This window comes from Eumetopias jubatus, unplaced genomic scaffold (genome assembly GCF_037043125.1).
Source record: "Eumetopias jubatus isolate StellerSeaLion01/CBP00866 unplaced genomic scaffold, mEumJub1_p1.0 scaffold_6, whole genome shotgun sequence".
NCBI classification, from domain to species: domain Eukaryota; kingdom Metazoa; phylum Chordata; class Mammalia; order Carnivora; family Otariidae; genus Eumetopias; species Eumetopias jubatus.
The window spans coordinates 51,855,043-51,871,084 of NW_028274812.1; the positions used below are offsets into that span (position 1 = coordinate 51,855,043).

The 16,042-nt window shown below is 40.3% G+C and overlaps 1 protein-coding gene and 1 long non-coding RNA gene across 2 annotated transcripts in view; one reads left to right on the forward strand and one right to left on the reverse strand.

The window, feature by feature from the left end:
* The window catches only part of PPIL6 (peptidylprolyl isomerase like 6), a 31,579-nt gene that overhangs the window by 14,911 nt on the left and 626 nt on the right, over positions 1-16,042 (forward strand). The window contains exons 6-7 of the mRNA XM_028104229.2: positions 1,038-1,094; positions 11,335-11,470. Of these exons, the coding sequence (XP_027960030.1) occupies positions 1,038-1,094; positions 11,335-11,470 (193 nt within the window). The remainder of the gene's footprint in view (positions 1-1,037; positions 1,095-11,334; positions 11,471-16,042) is intronic.
* LOC148164068 (uncharacterized) overlaps positions 1-16,042 on the reverse strand; it is a 38,581-nt gene that overhangs the window by 14,642 nt on the left and 7,897 nt on the right. Inside the window, exon 2 of the long non-coding RNA XR_015768319.1 lies at positions 9,773-9,870. This is a non-coding gene — a long non-coding RNA (uncharacterized LOC148164068). The remainder of the gene's footprint in view (positions 1-9,772; positions 9,871-16,042) is intronic.

Consider the following 16,042-nt stretch of genomic DNA (forward strand, 5'->3'; position numbering starts at 1 on the left):
CAGGCAGAGTAGGATTGAAGACTTCAGGATTAATGATGAACTTCTGAACCAGTTTGTGAATGGAATTTAAATGCTACATGCCTGTCTTGAATAAATTCTCTCCACATGCTTGCTGTTGCATCTGATTTCTTTACAGTGCACTTTTATTACAGGTAACTCATTCACACTGAGTTAAAATGGCACAGTCTTTCAACAGAGCTGTATTGTATGCTGTACTCAAGGAGGGTGAATGAGAGAGGAAAGGAAGTAAAGAGGTGCTGATGGGGAGGCCGGGGCACAGAGCCAAGAGACCCTTATTTCCACCAGCGTCCGCTATTTCCAGTAGTCACCTTTGTTTCCCTTTCACCTGTGGATACAGAAAAAGTCGCTTGTGCATGGAGGATGTTTGCTGTAGGAGCACTGCCGGAGCAAAAGTATGCGTATTGATGCATGTAATGCAAAATGGGACATGACAAATACTTTTTTTTTTCCTTAATCCACCTCATCACATTATAAGGGATCTTCCTTTCCAAAATACTGGCTAAATGAATGAATTATCAGTCTGGGGTTCCAAGGAATGAAAATTTGAACACTGATTCTTTTTAGAGCATTTATTTTTATCCCTCCTCTAAAAAGACCTCACTGTTCCTATTTCATTCTCTCAGTCTGGTCTTTCCATTTCCCTAAAAAGCAAGATGGACTATGGAATAACTTGTGAGGCAAGCAGAATCTATATGAACACACTTCCTTTAAATTGTGACCACAATTATAATTTAATGCTTCATCATTTCAAAGGTTCTGCATTATAATTTAGCCTACTTCAAAGAGTTATTATCAGGGGGAAAAATGGGATCATGAATGTTAGAGTGCTTACAAAATACAAGTAAAATCATTATGGTAATATTTTCATGGTTTAGATATTGAACAATTATGTATCTTATAACTTACTCTAGTCATTGGTATTAAGTGGAATCATAATTTAAAGCATTTTCCCCCAGCCATTACCATGCTCTTTTTCAGTCTCAAAATTCTAATGTTTGTTTATTGTTATTTCTCAGATATAGTAGAAGGAAAAGGAGATGATGGAGAGTCGATTTATGGACCAACATTTGAAGGTATGTATCTTTAAATTCTGTCAGTCTATATCAGCTGATAATTCAAATCTAACAAGACTGGACAATTCACAACTCCAAATAAGATGGTGTTTGGGATAACACACTGAAAAGTGGGAGTTACAAATGGGGTAGGGGGAAACACACCCCAGTCCAGTCCAGAACAGCTTTGTATACATATTTTTTCACTTGCCTAATTATATTATTCCTTTAGGCTAAATTTCTAGAATTAGTATTGTAGGGTCAAAGGGAATTTATATATATATATATATGTGTGTGTATATATATATATATATATTTAAAGATTTTATTTATTTGACAGAGAGAGACACAGCAATAGAGGGAACACAAGCAGGGGGAGTGGGAGAGGGAGCAGCAGGCTTCCCGCGGAGCAGGGAGCCTGATGCGGGGCTCGATCCCAGGACCCTGGGATCATGACCTAAGCCGAAGGCAGACGCTTAACTGACTGAGCCACCCCGGCGCCCCAGGAATTTATAGTTTTAAGGCTTGTGATTTGCCATGCTTGTACCCAGAGTTTGGTACTTTGATAATCATCCCATTAAAACTGCTGTTGGGGACCCTGGGGAGATGAGGTCGTGGTGACGGCATAGTTTTTGAATCTTTTGAAATTCCAACATAAAAACAGACTGTATAAGTAGAGAGAAAAACTAAAAACCCATGGATGACATTTACAACAAAACTAGGTCACAAGGTATCTAAATGAATTCTCAATACAAACAGATGAGGACAAACTTCCTATAGCTATGAAATCTGCAAGCTGTCAGCATCTGTGTGGGAAAAAGCAGCACATCTGGTGGACTTGAGACTAGCAGAACCCCAAAACAGCCAACAGTGGGTGAGTGCAAGGGGGTCCCTGGTAAGGTCTGAGGCTGGAACAGCCTAACCTCTCTGAACTCTTGAAACTAATCTGAAAGGGCGCTCTTCCAAGACAGGCCCACAGAAGGAGGTGTTGCTGTGAATGGAGTCAAAGTTATGCAGGATAGAAGGGCAGTGGCGACAAAGAGGGAATGGGGTCAGAGCCAGAAAGTCTCAGAAAGCAAGTTGCCATACTGTCGAACACTACATGAAAACAGCACAAGAGGGAGCTTTGTGAAGTCAGAAAAGCGACCTTCCTTCTAAAGCCACACTTCTTCTAAACACCTAGGAAACCTAATTTTACATAAAAACAGGCAACAAAAATTTTCGTGGTTACTAGAAGAAGTAAAAGAGAATAAGGAGCAGAGTAATATCACTACAGATCATGAAAGTACACTAGGAAAGACATGCTTACAAAACAGATCAAAACTGTACAAATTTCAGAGTGAGCCAGAAGACACTGAGAACATGATACAAGACAGGAAAGAACTCATAAGTCAGAATTAGAAAAACTTAGAGGTTACAGAACTAGGGAAGAATCAGCAGTAAAAGAACATTTCAGAAATAAACTAGAAGGAACATGGGTCAAATAAACACAACAGATATGTATGTCTTAAAATAAGTAAAAGGTGGAAGGAGGGAATTTTTTAAAACCAAAAAGAAATGAAGAAAGATAAAAGGATTTACGAGAAAGTGACAAATAGCTAGAAAGAGAAGATCCAACATACGGATGGTAAGTTGTCCCTAAAGGATTAAATGAATGCTAGGGAATGGAGCAAATACTAAGAACTAATATTGAAAAAACCTCCTGAGTTTAAAAAGGATTTGATGTTCTATTTTTGTTTTCGTGGTGGTTACACAGCTACACTCAACTGTCAAAATGCATCAAACTGAGCATCTAAGATAAATGCATTTTATTGTATGTTTATACCTCAAGTAAAAATATTGTATAAAAACTTGACATTACTTCTTTTTTTTTTAAAGATTTTATTTATTTATTTGAGAGAGAGAGAATGAGAGATAGAGAGCACTAGAGGGAAGAGGGTCAGAGGGAGAAGCAGACTCCCTGCTGAGCAGGGAGTCCGATGCCGGACTCGATCCTGGGACTCCAGGATCATGACCTGAGCCAAAGGCAGTCGCTTAACCAACTGAGCCACCCAGGCGCCCGACATTTCTTCTTGAAAGAGAACAATGCCACCTGATAATATTAAACCAGAACAACCAACACTAAGACATATTTTAGTAACATTTTGGACAGTTAAGAAAAAGTAAAAATTCTTTGGGCAGGTAGGCAAAAAGAGCAAGTGATTTATAAGGGAAAGAAAAGGAAGTTATCATCACATTCTTTGACATTATATTATTATGTCACAAGAAAATGGAGTAATACATTTAAGATGCTCAAGGAAAGGAATCATGAGCTAAGGATTTTATATTCAGCCAAACTGAATCTGAATTATAAAGGGCATACAGACTTTTCAGTATGTAAAACTTTAGGGAATAATGTTGCCACAAGCCCTTCTTGATCCTGAGGAATCGACTGCAGAATGAGTTTCACACAAATTATGAGACCATGACATAAGGATTGGTGATGAGCAGTAATCATATAGTGACTTATGAAACTAAACTTTAATGAGGAATAAAGGGTGAGACTATGATATGTAATGACTGTATCTTTAGCTTACCTTTTTAAAACTGGAAAAAATGGGGAGAATGTATGCAAAAACTTTTAACTACTTTCAGTAGTTATACTAGTGATGGTATTAATACTGTTATTTTGAGACTGTTGTATATGTAATGTGGAAAAAGTAAGTAATTATAGGATATCCTAAATTCATCGTTTCGTGTGTCCTTGAAAGAATCATGATTTTCAATAAAGGAGATAAATATGCAATATGATAGAGGCTAATAAGTAAAATATTCTGGGTATTGGAAATATCAGTTTAAACTCACAAAGTGTATCTACCTATATAGCTCTATCCACTGAATTGGTCTATAAGGACCAACCTAGTAGCTTTACACACACCTAGCATTTAGACTGGTGTTCTGAAGTGTCACTTCTCACTTAAAGAAACCAGAACTCCTGGGAGAAATGGCAGGTTTCAGTTCCAGGACAGGAATTTACAAAATGAGCCTTAAACCTCCTGTTTAATCATGCTATATTCAGATAGCAAGGAAGCTATTAAAGATTACTAGGGTCATGTCAAAGGCCTTGGGAGACACTTAAAGAGGCTCTCACTGGCCAAAGATTTGAACTTCAAAAAGAATAGTAATCGCAAATAACTGAAACCCAACAGGTATTTTAAATCCATGAGTTCATAATGACATCATATTATAAAATAAAGCCTAATAGCTTATCTTTGGGGGAATGATGGGAAACAAATTCATTATCTTAAAAATTGATAAATATAAGGAAAGAATCAAGCATTTATCTTGCCTTTCCTATATAAACTGTACTAAATTGTAGATAAAATTGCTACTTATAAAAGCATTCCGATAGATAGATGACAAGGAAATAAAAGAATTAGAATAGCACCATTTTGCTGCCCCAGTGAAATAATGGATCTATGCCTTTGCTGCATTGGTATCTGCCAACTTCACAAAAACAGGGACAACCAGACATTATGAGCCTTCCGTGGAGAGAACACACCACCAAAGGGATAGAACATGAGTCTGATTAAGCCTCTGGACCCAGCTGCCAATCTGCAGGAAATACAACCAGTTGTGATGTCATATGGTCTTAAAGATCTCTGCACTATGCAAAATCATGCATGAAAAACTACAGGACTCAGGGCAAAAGTGAGGTACAAAAAAACCCTTTCTCAGTGACACATTAAAATATAGAATAACCTGATAAAAACAGTAATGGTTTAACATATATTTTATGGTCAAGAAACAGAAATACTATAATAAATTTGGCACTCTACCTTGAAAGCTCCCTGATGTTTGAGGAGGTGGCATGGGAAGAGTTGCAGCTTGTGAGTGATGGTGAGGTGGTGGAAGGAAGGCTCTCTGAAATCGGAGGCAGGTTGTAACATCAGATGTGGCTGGATGTGGTGGATGTGGTGACCTGCGGCGGACGTCTGAGGTGTGTGTGTTCCTATGCAGCTCCGTTCGGCTGGGAGCCATTTTCTACATTTACTTGGTGTTTCTCCTAGACATTGCACATAAACACGGGCGAGCTTCATTATGCTCAGATGCTCCCAATATATCAATCAAGTTGAAACTAATATGCCTTCTCAACACAAGTATTCTAGGCCAAAGGACAGGACAGAGAACACAGAAACATACTGAAATGCCCCACGCAGGTGCAATCAGCAAATTTTGGACTGGGAAAAATCCTAGAGGTTAAACAGCTCCGGTTTATTAACAGATAAGAGTAAGTAAAGGGATAGAGGCAGACCTTGAAGATTAAAAGAGACTTAAAAGTCATAACAAGTCTTTTAAAATGGTAAAGACTGGGGTTCCTGGGTGGCTCAGTCGGTTAAGCATCTGCCTTCGGCTTGGGTCATGATCCCGGGGCCATGGGATCGAGCCCGCGTCGGGCTCCTTGCTGAGCAGGGAATTTGCTTCTCCCTCTCTCTCTCTCCCCCTCTGTCCCTCCGCCCTGCTCTCTCTCTCTCTCCCTCTCAAATACAATCTTCTAAAAAAGGGAAAAAAATAAAATGGTAAAGACTAAACCATACTACGCAGTAACTACTAATAGCTATGGACTAACTACTAACACTATTGACCTGAAGCCTTATCAAAAACATGAACAGTTGATTAACACATATTTTGTATGTTGTATGTATTATATACCATCTTCTTACAATGAAATAAGCTAAAGAAAATGTTAAGAAAATCATAAGGAAGAGAAAATACATTTACAGTTCTGTACCGCCTTGAAAAACATCCACATATGAGTGGACCCCTGCAGATCAGAACTAGTGCTGTTCAAGGGCCAACTGTATGAGGAAACATTAAGCATGAGAGCATTTAAAAGTCGGGAGTGGTTACTTTTGAACCAGACAAGGCACTTAAGCTGGACTGAGTGGGGATGAAAAGGGTGTTTCCCTTATAATAACTAATAAATATAACTATACATTAGTTTTCTATGGCTTTTGTGTCTAAATTTTAATACAATGAAAAGGTGTTTTTTTTTAAAAAAATAATACTGAACCAATACCAAAGTGAAGGGAAAAGGAAAAGCCAATTTCCTTCTAAGTGCATGTGGAGCCAGCTTTATCAAATGAAACCGGGTGAGTGACCCCATTTATTTATTTATTCATTAATAAAACACTCAACTCTTAGTTAGGTGCCTACATGGTGCTAGGACCTTAGGAAACAAAGATGATATGACCAAGCTTCCAGCCTCAAAGATTTTAGGTTTGGTGCAGACAGATACTTAAACAGATTAGCTTACAGGCACAGTGCCAATGGCAGTTACAGAGGAAGCACTGAGCACTGTGGGAAAAGAACCAACAGCTGCCTGGGAGAGTTGGGGGCGGTGGCCCGGAGTAGCTTTTGAATTGGGTCTTAAAATAAAAGATTGCAGATGGGGAAGGGATGTTCCTGGATGCTTTCCTGACAGGCTTAATCCCTGATGAGAATCCACCCTATGGGTCCACCCCACGGCTGCTGTCAGATCACCCGGACTCCTGTTTGGAGGCACAGTCTCAGACAACTTGGGCCTTCTGTCCAGCAGGAGATACATCTCTTAGCTCCTCTCCTTGCCTGCCCCCTGCACAACCCTGTGCCTCTGCTGATGGTCCCTCACTCCTATCCTTACACTGTTAGGGAGATTTAGTCTCCAGATGGAGGCGGCTGTCCTCTGGTGTCAGGAGGAGGCCCAGTGTGTTTAGGGAAGCTTCCATTACTCGGGATGTCTGCAGGTGCAGAATTAGAAACTCAGTAACCCATCAAATGAAAAGGAGAGATGCCCCCAAGGAGAGATGAGTAACTGCTCAGAACAACCATGGGTTTCCCTCCCTCTTTCAGGCCCTGGGGGATATGCACACAGCAGCCAGCCGGTCCCTCTTCCTCCACATCTCTCTCATTGAACCCTATTACCATGAGCTGCAGGATTGAAACCCGGGGCTTGCTAAAAACGACTACAAGCACAAAACTCACTTTTATTAAGCTGAGCACAGTGAATTTAAAAGAACGTAATAAATTATTCAATTAGATGATTATTTTATAAATTGGTTAATCATTTTTTTAACTTGAAGAAAGTCTATTTTGCTTTGTTTTGAATCACAACTTTTTAAACAGTCTTCCCAAATTCCATTCTGAATGTTAGAAATTATTAACCCTTTTTTCCCCCTTATATAATATCCCTAATCCTTCTCACTGGCCAAGGATTGGCAATTAGGTGGTTTGGGCTGACTAGAGAAAATGTCATTTATACAAAAAGCAAAAGAAAAATATTTTAAAATACTGTATTATCCTTGTTACGTTAAGTAGACCAGTTTGTTAATATTAGCTTGTGCCCTAATTCACAGATACAGCACTTAACATCCATTTGTCTAATTCTTAGATCTCCTTGCCTTTAAATGAAAGTGTTCGGGGTGCCTGGGTGGCTCAGTCGGTTAAGCATGTGCCTTCGGCTCAGGTCATGATCCCGGGGTCCTGGGATCGAGCCCCACATCGGGCTCCCTGCTCAGCGGGGAGTCTGCTTCTCCCTCTCCCTCTGCCCCTCCTCCCTCTGCCCCTCCCCCTGCTCCCTCTGCTCACTCTCTCTCTAATACATAAATAAAATCTTTAAAAAAATAAATAAATGAAAGTGTTCATTAATAAAAGACACAGAGCCTGATGTACTGTCAGTACTGAATAACTGAAAATAGTATGGTCTGGGTAGCCATTTAAGGGCTATTTTTTAAAAAATTGTGAGACTTATATATGGAAAGTGCATATGCACAAAACATAATTATAAAGCAAATCCCCGTATTACCAACCTTGTCAAGAAAGAAAAATTGCCAGCATGCCAGAAACACCCTATTTATCCATCAGCAATACTCCACCTCCCTCAGAGGTAACCACCAGCCTGCCTTTTTTCCTTGCTTTCCTTGATAGTTTAACCACCCATGTGTGTATCCCTAAACAATAGTTAAATTTTGCCCGTTTTTGAATTTTATGTAAATGGAATTACACTGTAGGCATTCTTTGTGTGTCTTGCTTCTTTTGTTCATGCACTGCCTATGAAATTCATTCATGTTCTGTATAGCTGGAGTCCTCTCATCACCAGTGTTCAATGTTATAAATACACCCTAAGTGTTTATCCCCGCAAGTGTTCATGAATACTGGCTATTCCTTCCTAATGTCACACACACAATCAACATGTTTACTTACAAATGCTTCGTTAAAGCAACAATTAAAACATGCTAAGTAGCACACTTTCATATACTTTTATATGATAATAAATAGTGAATAGCTGTTATCAAATATGATGGTAAAAATAGAACAGTTGGTTTACAAAATTGATACTGCAGGATTCAGGTCAGATTTTTACTTGATATGATTGCCTTCAGCAAATTACATGGAAATGTCCTAAACTGTCTGATTATACTTTTTTTTAAAAAATATTTTATTTATTTGAGAGAGAGAGAAAGAGAGAGCGCATGAGAGGGGGGAGGGTCAGAGGGAGAAGCAGACTCCCCGCTGAGCAGGGAACACCAATGGGGACTCGATCCTGGGACTCCAGGATCATGACCTGAGCTGAAGGCAGTTGCTTAACCAACTGAGCCACTCAGGCACCCTTGTCTAATTATACTTTTACCAGAGAGAATGCATGGCAGTCTTCCCAGACTTGTGGTAGTTGCTTCCTTTGTAAGCATCAATGAGCTTTATTTTAAACAGATTCAGAAACCGATTTTCTTCAGCACATAAAGTCTGATTTCTATTTCAAATAGTTACATGTTACCCTTCATGTTGTATGTTACAAATGATGCCAGTTTTGACCACAGAGCAGTAACTCCATTGTGTATCTTATGGTAAGTGGTAGAGGTGGGAATTCCTGAGTCACAGACAATGTAATGAGAGGGTCCTGAGATCCTACCATAGCTTTTAAACTTCCTTCCATGCCTCAATTAACATGACCTAAAAATAAAATTATTACTAATTTTGCAGGTTTAGCCAGCACTCAAATTTTAAATTTTTCTATTTTTGCCCGGCAATAAAAAAGACGTTTTTTGTTCTTCCTATCTCAAAACATTTTTTTGTAGGTTGCTGAAATTTTTCCTTTCCATTCAGAGCTGCTAATAGAGTGAAAATAATCTAGAATAGTTAATTATCCCATTCAGACAAAGTGGGGGGGGGACGGTTGTTTGACTTATGGATCCGTTTTTTTCCCTGTCCTCAAAAAATTATGTGAGCACATTAAATTTACATTTTTTATATAACTGAAAAGTCTTAAGCTCTGCACTTAACCCTCAGAACACACTAGGCATTGTAAAAATATTTGTCAAATAAACAAATGTTGAATTAAACCTGGGATTTTCACTCTCCACCTTGTTACTTGTGAAAAAATATTTCTCTAAGGACAGAATTTTATTTCGAACTCCATCATGCTACTGGCTCTGATCTTTAAGTGGATAATATGATCCCGCGAGGCTGGGGGTCCACTCCATTCCCCAAGTGAGCTGTGGACGAGGCACCAATGGCCCAGTCCTAGCTGCAGCTCATGCTGAGTTCATATGGGAAGGTCACCACAACTTGTTTCATAGCAAAGGCCCCCACCAGTAACTGTGTAGAGAACAGGAAGGGCGGGGGTTGGATCCCCTCCCCTCAGTGGGATGCTTTCCAGGAATAATTCTACCCAAGGGCCTTACCTGGTGTGGCAGAGTCACCGAGTGACTCCCCTCTGCCCTGCCATTACTGCCAATCTTGAAGCGACAAGCCTCAGGTCCTTAAGTTCCACAGCAACATTCTGTTAAAACAATCGTTAACATAGTTACTTTTCACCCATTTTTTGAGGTAAACACACTTTAAATTTGTAAGTCAAGGGCTGCCTATACCTATATATTAACTTTAAAAGTTAAACTTTTTTTTAAATTAACATATAATGTATTATTTGTTTCAGGGGTACAGATCTGTGATTTATCAGTCTTACACAATTCACAGTGCTCACCACAGCACATACCCTCCCCAATGTCCAGTTAATTACACCTTAAGATTTCTCCCACAATCATAGAACTTTGTGTAAAAAAAGGTTACAACCCTATAAATTTTCTTTCTTATTGCTTACAGAATTTAAGAAAAAATTTATCATATGTCTAAGAACAATGACAAACACTGTTTTGTTAAAACTCTGAATCTTTACCTTGGGCAGATTTCTGTGCCATGTAATTTTCTGTAAAATTAATGGATTATTTCTTAATTCCCTTGAAATGAATATGGAGCATCAATGTGATTATATAGACTCATTTGTACAAAAGTGCTTTACTTGCATTTCACAAGATTTCAGAGGTTTTTACTCAGTTGCAATTTAACAAGCGAAAAGTAACTACTACGGATATGGCTTCATTGCTTAGTTGGTTTAGCTTTGAAACTTTGAATACTTAGCAACTGCAGCTTCAGGAAATCTTGACAGTTAATGCTCATACCTCTCAAATATTCCCAGGATTTTATAAGGTTACTGAATGAAAACTTTTAGTGAATTCTTCTTCCACCACTTCCTCTGTGTTTGAGTTTGGAGGTAAATCTTACTTTATGCTAGAAATGGCACTTCCTGAAAAGAGTGGCCTAATTAACCACCATACAATTCTCTTTACTTGCTAACCTTACACTAAAACAAAAAATTTGAAAAAAAAATCACTTTCCACAAAATCTTGGTCAATCTATATAAGGTTTGAGATCAAAATTTATTTAAAGACTACTAAAAATAAGCATGACTTCCTTTCTTTTCATCCCCAGCATTTAAGGCCACATATCTGCCAGTTAATGTGCTAGGAGGCCTTAGGAGCAAAGTTATATTGAGACCTCCTGCACACAGTAAAGAAGAAAAGCCATGTCATCAATGGCATAGGTCACAAAGACTATCACAGAGGCCTGTATAAGACGCCATGAGGGCAAGCGTCAGATCCAAAAGCCTTCTCGAAGAGGGTATTTTTAATGATCACAGTGGTAGTTTGAATGAAATACTACTGCCAAACAGCACAAGACAATGTGCTGATCTTTATTCCTCAGCGATGTCCTTCCTTTTACATTACTAATTTTCTTAGCATACTTGTTTTTAGCTACAGTAATGATAAACTGAAGGTGGAGAAATGTTCAAAATAGTTCTAATGAAGACTTTCTAGCTTATCTTTTTTAACAGCCCAGTTGAGTGAAATATGAAACAGAATACAATTTGGAAATATTTTAATGACCTACTATGTATTGTCTTTCCTAGATGAAAACTTTTCAATTCCTCATAATAAAAGGGGAGTTCTTGGAATGGCCAACAAAGGCCGTCACAGCAACGGGTCACAATTCTACATCACACTACAACCAGCGCCCTATCTAGATAGAAAATATGTGGCTTTTGGGTATGTACATTATAAGCTTGTCTATATATATATATGGTTTGGGGGACCTGGGTGGCTCAGTCGGTTAAGCGCCTGACTCTTGATTTTGGCTCAGGTCATGATCTCAGGGTTGTGGGATTGAGCCCCAGGTCAGGCTCCGCACTCACCATGGAGTCGGCTTGTCCCTCTCTCCCTGCTCCTCCCCCTGCTCACGCCCTCTCTTTCTCTCCAAAATAAATAAATAAAATCTTTTTTTTCAAAAATGTGGTCCAGGGGTGCCTGGGTGGCTCAGTCGTTAAGCGTCTGCCTTCGGCTCAGGTCATGATCCCGAGGTCCTGGGATCGAGCCCCGCATCGGGCTCCCTGCTCCGTGGGAAGCCTGCTTCTCCCTCTCCTACTCCCCCTGCTTGTGTTCCTTCTCTCACTGTGTCTCTCTGTCAAATAAATAAAATCTTTAAAAAAAATAAAAATAAAAAAAAATGTGGTCCACATAGTTTATGGGTAACTGAAGATGTAATTTAAAAGCAAAAATAATACAAATACAAACATTTAGAATAAATATTTCCTAGGAAGCTTGCTATCTATAAAAAACACAGACACCATTAAGGTACAGCCATTATAATGTTCTGACTATCCATCCATCCATCCTTCTATCTTCAGCCTCAAGGATATCGTCATTCTTATTTACTATGAATAATACCATAGTGCTTAATCACACAGATATATTTAGATGCAGAAGTGAGCTGAAGCCATTTAAGTGCCTGTCCATGAACACTGTGAAGAGATATATGAAAACTATCCAAATTACAAGTAACTTTTTTAACTGAACAATTTAAAATATGGAAACACCTCAGGTAATAATGACTAGACTATTATTAGCAAGTTGCTTATAGGCATGTGGACCTGAAATGGATGATGGACATACTCTTTACCACTCCAGTGTTTATGTCTCTATTTGATTAGTGGAGTGAACATAAGTTGAAGCTTACTTGGTCTTCCCTGAAATGATGCAGAGTGTTAGAGTTTTTCTGAATAAGGATTAGATTATTCCAGCTATTCCACAGGGATAATTACTGACTCTTCATCCCATGAAAAAATTTCATAGCAGTTTTAATTTAAACTACAATTATCCCTTCAGTGTAATGCAAGTGATATTTCTAGACTGAAAAAGCAGAAAGTGTATTTTCATCCAAAAGACGATTTTATATTGATAGATGCATAACCTAAAATGATGTTATCTTCTATTCTCCCTGGTCCTAATAAACTGTATTCTGATTTTGAAAACGCATTCTTCAATTATTTTAAAATCCAAATAAAACTCACAATTTCTTGGATCATTTAAGTATCTTCCTGTCATCTTAACCACATGATTAGGTGATCCTTCCTATCTTTCCAAAAGGTTCCTTCTCAAACACACACATGACTACTTTAAAATGTTTTATGTCTCCTTTTTCACCACGTCCACCCCCAGATGCATATAGCCTAAAGTCTAGAGTGGCATTCGGGGCCTTTACTGCTGACCCCACATCTATTTCAGCTTTCACTTCTGTTAGCCTCCTCATTCATTCAACCAGCATTTTATTAGGCACCTACTATATGCCAGTCATGGTGCTCAGTCCTGGGGAAAGAGTGAAGAGGCACAGTTTCTGCCCTTTAGGGAGTCTATAGTGTATTAGAAAACCAACAACTGTAAGTGAGACACAGGCAATGACAGTTCTGTAAGAGTGCACTGGGGGTACAGGAGAAAGGGAACACAGCACCCTCCAACTCCTCTAGTAAAAGCAAGCACAGATCCTTACATGGCAGGGGCGAGGAGGATGTGGTCTCCTTTTGACGATTGTTATTTTCCATGTGATTCACTTCCTCCAAGGGAATCTTGCTGAATTTCTTTGTCACCACCACACTAGTTTTGGGGCGGGGCACTGCACCTCTCTTATTGTTCTAGCCCAAGTATGATCTCAATCGATCCCTTAAATCTCCAAATCAGAGCTGAGTCTGGGCTGAGATATTTAAACAAGACCTTAAAGAACACTAGGGAGAAGCACCATAATAGGCAAGTAGATGCTCTGACAAAGTGTAACTCCTTCAGGGGTATCATCCTCCACTGTAGGGCTGCCTCTGGTGTTAATGCTTTTTCTTCCGATCGTCTCAGAGCGTCCCCAGGTTTATCTGAGCTTCTGGAATCCCAGACATGGTTAGCAAGGTCCAGAGACAGACCCTCCTTTTGAGCCCTAGTTTCTGGTACATGAACTTGTCCCTTCAGCTGGATGACACTAGGAATGCCCTTCAGGGGAGACTGTCTCGCCCAATGGTTTCATAGGGAAAGAATGTCAAAACACAAGCCTGTAAGATCCCCATTCACACACGCACAGGTAGAAGGAGTACATGTTGGGATAGTGTGGGGGGGGATTGATTTCATTATAGGGGACTCCCAAATGGGGGGTGGTCACAAAAAGCTTCACGAGAAGGTGAGATGAGTATTGAAATTCAAGTAGAAGTTAGCCAGAGGAGGCTGAAATCAAAATGAGTAAAATCAAATTTTAGGAAGAGTGAAAAGCCTTTGCAGGGGGGCCCTAAGGAATAAGGAGAGCCCCTTATCTATAGTTCATTTGGTCTGGCTAGAGCTTAGCACCCTAGGGGTGAACGGAGGGAGAGAGGAGGAGACGGTGAGGCCCAGGGCCCAAAGGGCTATGAGTGCCATGCTGCCAAGCAGGTCCCCCACCTGAAGGGGATGGGAAGCCATGGAGGAATTAATTGGGAGCAACATGACCAGGTTCTTGTTTTGAAGAAATTCTTTTCAGCAGAAGTGGGGAATTAATTGGCAAAGGATGAAAATGAGATTGGCAAGTCCAGTTAAGAAGCGATGATAATAGTACCATTAACTGAAGTTCTGGTCCAAGGCACTGGCAGTACAGAGAAGTGAGGGATAAACAGAAAGACTCAAGAGATACTCAGAGGTTAGATTCAACAAGACTCTATTGACTATTTCGATGGTGGTGGTGAGGTCATGAGCAGTGGTATGTAACAGAATCTTCTGCAGTGATGCAAATGTACTACAATCTGTGCTGTCCCGTGTGACAGTTGCTAGCCACTGAGCACTCAAAATATGACTGGTACAACTGAGGAACTAAATTTACTAAGTTTTAAATTTAAATACCCACCTGTGGCCAGTGGCTACCATACTGGGTAGTGATGGTCTAGAGAAACTCCTAGGATCTTAAAACTGGTTGGATGGTTGATGCCGTTCACCAAGATAGAAAATATGAGGATATGGGAGGTAAGATAATGGATTTAGGATGGGCAGGTTATGTTTCAGATTAGGATACCTACACGTGAGACAGAAGGCAACTCTGGGATACCATAAGCAGGTATTCAAGGGGGCGCAAAGGCTGGAAATGGAGATTTGGAAACTCACCATGGCAACTGAGCTGCAGCCAGACCAGAGTACCAACACTCCCGGGACAGCCTCTGGGCCTTTGCTCATCTTGTTCCTTTCAGCCAAAATCCCGTTCAAGGCTTAAGTCAGAAACCTCCTGATTACCAGAATCAAACTGCTTCTTTGTCCTCCTTGGTGCTCTGTAAAAACTTGCATCTTCTATTCTAACACCCGTCACAGCGGAGAGATGCACACAGTAGGTGCTCCTTCAGTATTTGTGAAACTGGTCTGGAGACCAGGCTCTACATCCTCTTTGGTCAGAGGTGAATCTGTCCATTTATCCCTTGCTCCTCATCCTCAGAATGTACCTTGTGTCGGGCACTGTGTCATGGTTTCTGACTGGGACAGCCAGGGAGGCGGACAAAGAGATGACTACAGCATGTTCAGTGTCAGCACTGCTGTGTCCATATACAAGTTCATGAAATGGACATTGTACCTTCCCCTCAGCCACTGCCTCAACTCAAACACTGGCAAAGGGAAACAGTCCTACGTGTAGGGCTGTCTTTCTAGCCCATGTTACTCTCTTGCAGTTGAGAGAACCATCTTTTTTTTTTTTTTTTAAAGATTTTATTTATTTGAGAGAGAATGAGAGACAGAGGGCACGAGAGGGAAGAGGGTCAGAGGGAGAAGCAGACTCCCCACTGAGCAGGGAGCCCGATGCGGGACTCGATCCCGGGACTCCAGGATCATGACCTGAGCCGAAGGCAGTCGCTTAACCAACTGAGCCACCCAGGCACCCCGAGAGAACCATCTTAAGTCCAGCTCCTCTCAGGGAGTTCCAGCTCATGGCCAGTGAATATCTACAGAGATCCAAACTGGCATGGCTTTGAGCTTTTATTCACGTATTCAGCGATGTTGATTCAGTGCCTCCTATGTGCCAGGCACTGTGTTAGGCACAGGGTACTAAGTAAAAGCATGAACTATGTCCTCATTGGAGAATCAGAAATTAATCAAAGAAGCATACAAATAAACGTCAAATTATCCCCAATAACTCCTCTAAAGACAACTGGGAGCTTGACATAAGCAAGGAGTGATGAGGAGTGACGACTGAGCTGAGATCTGAAGGAAGACCAGGAGGTAGGGAGGTGAAGGGGAAGTGGGGGGCAGGAGCACAACAGACAGACGTGGCAGGAGAGCAACATGGGATACTGAGGTACT